The 9,808-nt window shown below is 41.6% G+C and overlaps 1 protein-coding gene across 1 annotated transcript; it reads left to right on the plus strand.

Moving 5' to 3' along the window:
* Positions 1-3,554: 3,554 nt before the first annotated feature.
* LOC131245418 (pathogen-related protein-like) lies at positions 3,555-8,536 on the plus strand. Its single transcript, XM_058244870.1, has 4 exons — positions 3,555-3,767; positions 5,839-5,971; positions 6,184-6,482; positions 8,127-8,536. Exons 1-4 carry the CDS (start codon positions 3,618-3,620, stop codon positions 8,271-8,273), a joined length of 729 nt encoding a protein of 242 aa, XP_058100853.1. The 5' UTR covers positions 3,555-3,617; the 3' UTR covers positions 8,274-8,536.
* The last annotated feature ends 1,272 nt before the right edge of the window (positions 8,537-9,808 follow it).

The raw sequence follows: 9,808 nt of genomic DNA on the forward strand, positions 1-9,808 counted from the left end.
TCAAACCAAGTACATGAATGGTGTGGATTAAATAGATACATTATGGTGGGTCCAGCTGCGGAATGTACAACATAGATAAAGTACAATATGACGGTCAGGCAGGAAAGTTTCTGACAGTGGTTAACCCCAATTCCTCCCTACTTGTGGTGGGACCGACTGTACTTTGGATCTATGGTCCCTTAACTCAGGTCGGTGTGACCTTATCAACAAGTTGGTGGTAAATAAGCATCATGTTGGGACCTCACATGCTACAACTACGGTGCGCCCAACTGATTCCAATGGTAGCCGTTCAATCTCTGTTGTTTTGTGGTGGTGGTGGTCCACCTAAGATTGGGATCTACCTCGATCTGGTGATTGAGACCATGCCTAGAAATGACTTGGCAGAATGGATGAATGGCTGGATGAGACACATGTAGGAAACTGGTTCTTGAAAAGATTTCGACAGTGGACGTCACTATCCCCACTGTTTTCGTTGCTGGGGTCCACTTGTGATCTGGATTTTCTTCATTTTTAGGTCGTAGCCCTAAAATTATCTGGAGAAATGGAGGGACGGTGTGGATCTGATACATCGGTCACGGTGGGGTCCACCACTGCTCCTGGCGGTGGGGCTCATGAGGTTTGGACGCTAACAAGCTCCAGAAAGTTACAACGGTAAGTGGTCCATCACCACCATTGTTGCCTATGGTACAGCTCATCTAAGGTTAGATCTGGATGGAAAGATAGGTGAAATGTGTAGAGTTCACACACGTGGGATGGGCCCCACTAATCACCTCAAACAAGCTCGAAAGATAGATGGATAGAGCGGGTAAAACACCTGCAGGTTTTACGTACGGTGGCTCATGCAACTCCACCATTTTCAAAGCTAAGGCCCTCAAGCTTGAAAAATAAGCTCATATCGGTGGTTTACCTTCAGCCAGGTCAGCGTGACCTTATGCATAGATTGGATGGAATAAACATCATGGGCGGGCCTAGGGAGTATTTAACAGTGGATATCTTGTCCCAACTGCATCCTACGATGTGGCCTATCTAAAGGCTTGGATTTGTACCAACATTGGGTCCAAGGCATAAAAGGATGTAGAAAAATGGATGGACGGTTTAGAGAGTATTTAACAGTGGATATCTTGTCCCAACTGCATCCTACGATGTGGCCTATCTAAAGGCTTGGATTTGTACCAACATTGGGTCCAAGGCATAAAAGGATGTAGAAAAATGGATGGACGGTTTGAATCGTACACATACAACAGGGTGGGTCCCATGGGTGGACCACCTGTTGTCTGGGATGTTACTAGTCGAGGGTTGTATCACCTTATGAAAAGTCAATTGCAATGAATGGCATAATAATTAGTACTTGTTGTTTTTAATGGTGGGCATCTTGTCCTAGAGTGTGGCACATCCGAGATCCACGTCAGGTTGATTATTGAAACCAAAGACTAAATGAGATAGGACATCTGATGGATGGTGTGGATATCACTTAAACACCGTAGTGCTGTCCATGGTGGCCCCACGGTCTTCTTAAGAAAACACCACGGTCTTCTTAAGAAAACACCGTGCAAAAGAAAAGGTTAAACATCATTTCCCAACTATTATCTGTGGTTTGGCCTACCCGAGATCTCATCCTTGGGCCTTAGGCCTAAGATGACCCGTACAAAATGAATGGACAGCCTACATATACATCATGGTAGGTCCCACAAGTAGACCGATTATTATTTGAGATGTCACCATCAAGCTTGTATCTTCTTTTGAAAAAGTCATGTGGAAATAAATGACACAATAGGTAGTTTTCAATGGTAGACATTCTTAAATATCTCATTTGTTTTCTATAGTGTGGCCCACCCATATATGGGTCAAGCCAATATTTGGAACCAATGGCTAAAATGGCCTAGCAAAATGGATGGATGGATTGGATGCCATGCTTACAACATGTGGGTCATATGAGTGGGGGCCACCTCTTTTGTTATATTTTCACCATGTACATGTCAATATTATGACTTTACGAGCATAGCAATAAATGCATTGATAAATCTTAGGATGGTTTCAATGGTGAGCATTATTGTTACCACTATTCCCTATAGTGTGACCCATCTATAATCAAACTTAGACTAAATTTTGGGCCCTAGCCATAAATGATCTGGCATAATAGATAGACGGTTTGGATTTAACACAAACCTCAAGGTGGGTCCCACAAGTTAAAACTTCACTCAGTCTGTTGTTAACATAGACAATCTCTCTGCATGCACAGTGAATATTTATATTGGTTTTATTTTTGTAAATACATAAGTAGGGTTCAGGTAAGTGATCAACTCCGTCTATAAGGTTGGCCAGTTCATGGTCAACCTACTGAGCTTTGCATATCCATTAAAACCTAAGAACATGGAAATGAAGAGGAAAAAGGAAACATGAAATTCCAGCCATCGAATGAACTTCCACCACTATGGAACCCATATAGACGAATAATATGCACATTTAAGTAAACCATACGTTGGTCACGCTAGGTAGTATGGACAGATGGGTCTCGCTTTATAGAAAAATGAAAAAATGACTTAAATATCAACAGATACGTTAAGATGGAATCCATTTGATAGGCCCGACATCAAGACAATAGTTAAACAACCCATGTACTTACCTCAATGGTTGATTTGGACACTGAATATATATGAACGGTTGAGATCACATTTCCTTCTTCTTAATCTCCTATAATCTCTCGTTTAACTATATATTTTCTTTCTCGTATCATTTCTTTTTCCTTTCGATTTCAGTCGTTGAGATGGATGGGAGATAATTTTATACACGCAAACAGCATGGTCATCGTTGAATATAGAGGCGATAAGACGTAAGATAGGCATAGCGCGGTAAGGGTGAGGCATAAATTCATTAAATATTTTTTTTTTATATTTGATAGTGACTTTTTACTATTTCAAATATTTTATACTAAGTGAGCCCCACGTCACGTATGCACACATGTACAGTGCATGCCATGCATTGATTCTAATGGGGCATATATTTTTCGATCTAGCCGTCAAAATGGAACGTGTCGCGCGGCGTTGGAATCACAGTGTTAGTGTGATCGCTAAGGTATAGATCTCGGGTCATTACGACACTAAAACATGGCAACCGATTAGAACTCATCAATCTGGTCCATTCAAACGTAGGACGGCACCGAAAATCGAGCTTACAGAAGGTTAATCAGGATTCAAGTCGCAATTTTAGCCATGAAAGTGTCCCCAACCCGCTCTAACCATAACTTTTGTTCATGATATGTACAAAGGGGGGCACATAATTTGGCCAGTTTAGTTTGAATTACTTGCACGCCATGTACATAATTCTAAGTGACTGAATATCGTTTGTCACACTCTAGTAGAGCATCAAAGTTTTCTCTCCATAATTATATGCAGTGACCATTGAGAGACATTGCGTGATAACTTACAGTGCTTTCGTCCTGTGTTCCAGATCCTCCGATGGGCCCACATAATAAATAAAACGGTTACCTAATTAATAAATTTCGGTTAGGTGGCTAAGAAAAATATATAAATAATCAATTTTCTTTACCCCCATATCATTACCCACACCCATAAGTGGATTCCTCTCTCTCTCTCTCCCTCTCCATCTCTCTCTGAAACATGTCTACTGAAGGAGGATCAGGAGAAGTTGTAGGCGATAAGTACCGATCTCACATACATGGAGAGGGAGAAGAGAAAACCCAATGGAGGCACGGTGGCCCACCTACCTATGATCTCGTTAACAAACTTTTTGAAGAAGGACGTACCCAGGTATAACGCTTCATTGACTCTTCGCTATAGTTCTGTTGTTTTTGTTGGTGGTGGTGGTGGTGGTGGTGGTGGTGGTTGTGGTGGTGGTGGCGGTGAAAACCAAAATTGTTTGTCACACGTATCAGTGACTCTCTTTAAGGACACATGGCCTATTGTATGGTTACTGAGCCCTTCATCAGAATATGTCTACCTCGGAGGGAGCCATGTCCAAAAACTCATACTGATAGGACAATCTCAGTGATTGCCTGATTGGGTTAGGAGAAGAAACGGACGGCCAAGGAACGTTGGGTTGACACTTTAATTTATAACCATCCATTTTCTTTTTCCGAAGAGTCCTCCAACAGAATGGTTAGGATTGTGAGATGGTTGAAATTTTTGGGTGCAGCTTCCGTGGATCCTGACTGTGGGGCCCACCATGAAATATGTGCCTTACATCCACGCTGTCCATCAGTTTTTACAGCTCATTTTAGAGAACGATTCCAAAAATGAAGCAGATCCAAGTCTTAGATAGACCACACTATAAGGAACAGTAGTGATTGGATATCCACTGTTAAAAACTTCTTGGGGCCACTTGAATGTTTATTTTCTATCCAACCTGTTGATAAGGTCGCAAAGACCTAGACGAAAGGACCACACAAATATCAGCTTCATCCAAAACTTGTGTGGCCCATGAGAAGTCCCATGAGAAGTTTTTAATGGTTAATCACCACTTTTTGATGTGGCGTGGTTTTCCTGAGAACTAGATCTACTTCAATTTTGGGATAATGACTGAAAATGAGCTGTCAAAATAAATGGATGGCGTGGATGTAAGGCACGTATATCACAGTGGGCCCCAAAATTAGGGATCCACCGATCTCGCTGTATCCCGAAGCCATGCCCGAAATTTACGAGCATGTGGCCCATCTGAGGGGACGCAGATTGCTTCCTACCCCAATCCGTCCAGGCAGGGCTCTGTGGGGCCCAAAGTGATGTAAGTGTTTTATCCACGCCTTTCATCATTTGTATCAGATCATTTTAATATATGTTACAAAAAATGAGGTAGGTCCAGTGCTTAAGTGGACCACAAAGTGGGGATTTAACTTTCACCATTAAAAACTTCTTGGGAGCTGGAGAAGTTTCCGATCAAGCTGATATTTGTGTTTTCACTTCATCCACGTCTGCATGACCTTATTAATAGGTTGGATGGTAAAAAAAAAACATCATGGTGGCCCTTAGAAAGGTTTCAACGGTGAGAGTCATTATCACTGCAGCTTTCTTTGATGTGGTCCATTAAGCCCTGGACCTGCCTCATTTTTTATAACATACATTAAAATGATCTGATAAAAATAATGAACGGCGTGGATAAAACACTTACATCAATTATCACTTTTTCTGGTGATGTGATACACCTGAGATTCCTAAGATGGGCGTGGATTCAATCTGGTCGCGACCTGACCGAGTTCTTGCAGGTTGTGCTCGTGGGGCCCTCTTGATCTATGTGATGTATATCCGGTCCGTCTGTTTTCCCAGCTTATTTTAGGATGTGGGCCCAAAACTGAAGCAGATACACATCCCAGGTGGACCACAGTGCAGGAAACAGCGATTGATTCAACACCTAGCGTTAAAAAATTCCTAGGGCCACTGTAGTGTTTATTTACATTCCAACCTATTGATTAGGTTAAACACACCTGGATGAAGAGAAAATACAAATATCAGATTGATCCAAAACTTTTGTGGCCCACAAGAAGTTTTTAACGGTCAATCACAGATATTTCCTATGGTGTGGTCCATATGAAATTTGGATCTAATTCATTTTTGGGCCCACATTATAAAATATCAGGAAAAACGGATGGACTACGTGGATATACAACACATACATCAAGGTGGGCCCCACGGTCTTGACCTGAGCGAACTCGGTAAGATCCCACGTGACTGAATCCGCGCCCGATGTTGTTGCACTTTCTTATAATGCCTACTTCTGCAGTTGTTGATTTATGATGATTTAGGCCTGTAAAGTAGCTTTTACATAGCTCTATATTAAGGAACAAAAAATTGAATTTTTCTCCTTAAATTATAGTAACTGTTTTTACAGGAATGGCCAAAAGGATCGTTAGAAGAAGTCGTCCAAAATGCTATTAAGACATGGGAAATGGAACTCTCTCACAAGACACACTTACATGACTTCAAAACCATAAATCCTGAAAAATTCAAGTTCTTCGTTAACGGTAATCCCATACAAATTTTATCTTCTTCTTTTTTCCATCTTATTTTCCCATGAAGATCATGTGAATTCACATATTGAACATGAGTCTTTTGGTCATTATTTTATATATATATATATATATATATATATATATATATATATATATATATATATGTGGGAAAAGAAGAAGCTTTGTCTCTGTGTCTTGTAACTAGTTAACGGTGGATTTAACAGGAAGAAAAGGTTTATCAGCAGAAGAAACGCTAAAGCTTGGGAGCTACAATGCGTTGTTGCAGAATTCTCTGCCGGAGGAGTTCCAATACTACAAAGTTGACGAAGAGAGCTTTGAGTCGTCTCACGACATATTCCGCATGGCTTTGCCTCGAGGTTTCGCATGGGAAGTGTTGAGTGTTTACTCTGGCCCACCTGTGATAGTTTTCAAGTTCAGGCACTGGGGTTTCATGGAAGGGCCTTACAAAGGACATGGTCCTACTGGTGAGAAGGTTGAGTTCTCTGGCGTGGCTGTTCTCAAGGTACACCCACGTCCAATGTGTCTACTGTTGTTTCTTCGTAAATTACTACCCATCTTTACTTGTGTGTGTGTGTGTGTGTGTGTGTATAAGAGAGAGAGTTTATACCAAGTAATTGTCTATGCCTACGTGTCCTTTACATGGCATCCAACCCACCCAAAAGATCCCCACCATGAAGAACAGCCGATGCAAAAATTAAGCCAGTCCAGTACTCAGGTGGGCTGCGCATGTGCTTTGGACCAGATGGGCCGTTGTCCTTTTCTTTTTTTTTTGTTCTAAAGATGAATTTCTGCATGCTGAACCCGTCTGATACTCAAATGCTTGTTGAACTATGACAATATCGTCCAAATAGTTGTTTGTGAGACCTCACGGGAATGGAGACAACTCTTAAATAGCAGGCAAACTTAGCTTTTCATTTTCTTTATCAATGACTTGCTCTTCTTGCACATGGCAAACATGTATGGGACGTGAACCGACCATAAGGTTGGCCCTACCCTTGGATGGGCAATATCTTAATACACATAATGTTGGATTTCTGTAATAGATTGTCCAAAGAGCTTTTTTGGTTTTTTCTTACGAGTTCCATATGGCCCATTTAAGATGGATGCAAATTGCGTCCAGCACGGTATGCGTGCATCATGAATGGAGCTTCATAAAGTAAAAAATTCATAATTATGCCCCACGCCGGATGGGTTGCGTCCAGCGCAGCACCCTGCTGGATGCAATCCGGTTCATGTATGAGGTTCCATCAGGTTGGCCCTACCTCGGATGGGCCATATCTTAACACCCATAATGTTAGATTTTCTTTAACGGATCGTCCTATGATCTTTGGTTTCTCTCTTCTTCTTCTTCTTCTTTTATTTCTTTTTATGATTTCGATATGGCTCATTTTAAGACGGATGCAGATTGCGTCCAGCAAGGGTATACGTGCATCATGCGTAGAACTCCAAAAAGTAAAAACTCTCTGATGATTTTTCCCTTTCAACATGGGGTCTTGCGCACACTATGCTTTTTATTGGCGCTAGATGGAGGGCGTCCTGCGCAGCGCCCTGGTGGATGCAATCCGGTTCATGTGTGAGATATGAATCGATTATTAGCTTTGCCCTACCTTGGACGGGCAACATCTTAACACTAGTTGTATTGGATTTTTTCTATTAGGGCTGTCGGATAAGGCTTTGGTTGAATTTTTTTCTTTTTTTTTTTTCACACAGCGTTTTTTCATTGGTGCCAAATGGAGTGCATCCAACGCAATTCGGTTCATGTGTGAGATTTGAACCGACTATCAGGCTAGCCCTTACTTTGGATGGGCAATATCCTAACATCGGTTGTACTGGATTTTCCTGAATGCACTGTAGGATGAGTATTGGTTTTTTTTATTTTCCTGTCCTGATTCCGCATGGTTAGAATTTTCATTTGGCTCATTCAGGATCAACGGCAGTGCCAATGAAAAAGAATTCAAAAGTTAAAAAAAGTAAAGGCCCTGTCATCATTTTCCCACATGCACAGGGCACTTTTTCGTGACACTAGGTCACTTTTTCGTGACACTGGATGAAATGAGTCACTTTCCATACCAGATCTACCGCATGAATGCCACATATATGAAAGCAAATCCGGGTCAGCGAATTCTAACAAGAATGATAATGACAGGTGGACGAGTCGCTGAGAGCAGAAGAGGTAGAGATATACTACGATCCTGGAGAGCTGTTCAGTGGACTTCTAAAGGGGCCTCCGATCTCTTCGGACCACTCGGCTTTTGCCTCCCTTCAAGCCTGTCCTTTCTTCAAGGGAGATTGATTGATTTACATCCTCTCCTCTTTTCCTTATAAGAATAGCTAATATGGCTTCTTCGTAAAGACTTTTCTTTTAGCTGTTGTTACATCACGTGTGTTATTTTCCGTCTGGGGAATCCCCAACCCATCTATGGTTTGCGTCCTTTTTCTTTCTTTTTTCGCCTTTTCATCCTATCAATAAAATAGTTCGTTATAAATTCACGTGCTTATGAAACTTGTAAATGTACTGATTTTTGGAAAATCCATTAATCCTGATGTGTAACGTCAGCTGAGCGGATCGAATGGCATATACACAACTTGGTGGAGCCCACAGGCAATTGGGACAATTTTAATGGTGAGACTTCCATCTCAACTGTTTCCCATGATGTAGTCCCACTGAGTGTTGAATCGGCCTAATCTATAGGCCCCGATCCAAACAGACACCTGACGGATGGAGTGGATCTCATCTACATCAGCAAAAGTAAGGCCCCTGTAAAGTCACACAAGCGTTTTTTATGGAGACAAAATTGGCAAGGGAGAAAAAGCAATCGAGTGGAGAGGTTGCCTGTGGGTAAAACGTAAACGCCTATGTAACCTTTTGCTGGTGAAATCAGAGCCATTGTTTGGCATTTGCAGGTGAAATCAGAGTTCGCCCTTGAGCAGCAGCCACATTTTCACTTTCCTAATATACCCCTAACCATAATTTAAAAGGGATTCCCCCACATCCTTTGAATATAAGAACCCCAAAACCTAATTGTGGGGGCTAAAATATCTAACCCCAACTAGAGTCTTTTATAGATCTAGATGCTGGTGGTTTTTCTATACTTCTCTACCTAGGTGTTTCCTTGTTCTGTGTGCCTCCAAATGTCAACAGAACACACACCTCCAACGTTCACCCTAATCCAAAACTCTGGTGGGCCACGGCAAAAGGAAATAGTTTCCATTGCTCTATACATTTCCAATGCTACAGTGACATGAACATGCCACCATCACTCTACACAATGCTACGGTGACATATTTTGGGTGTTTCCATTACTCTATACATTGCCAACAGATATTAATGTGCTAAATTCTATTAAATTAATGAGTAAAATATTGAGTCAAGTCACTAAAGACTTGGCTAAGTATTCAAGTTGACCTGACCAAGCAAGACATCAAGTCAAGCCGAGTTTCCAACTTTTTGAACTATGCTGCTGACACCTATCATGGATGGTTCCAGCATCATCATCTAAGCCTTAACCCAACTAATAGGGATCGGCTACACAAATCCTATTCTGCCAGTGCCAGTTGATTCTATCAAGGGCCATAGGTTAGACCATAGGTCAACAAGTCCTTTCTTATACCTTCATCCATACTCTTTTGGGCCTTCCCCTTGCCCTTTTGAGCCTTCCATTGGCACCCGCTCCTCACTGGTGTAGCTCTTGGTATCCATTGAATATGACCAAAACATTTGAGTATACTTTCCCTCATCTTATTAACTACTGTTGCTACTCTTAAGTTTCCTCAAATGTATTCATTTCCAATTATATCCTTCCTTATCTTGCCACTCATCCATCTCAT

This window comes from Magnolia sinica, chromosome 5 (genome assembly GCF_029962835.1).
Source record: "Magnolia sinica isolate HGM2019 chromosome 5, MsV1, whole genome shotgun sequence".
NCBI classification, from domain to species: Eukaryota; Viridiplantae; Streptophyta; class Magnoliopsida; order Magnoliales; family Magnoliaceae; genus Magnolia; species Magnolia sinica.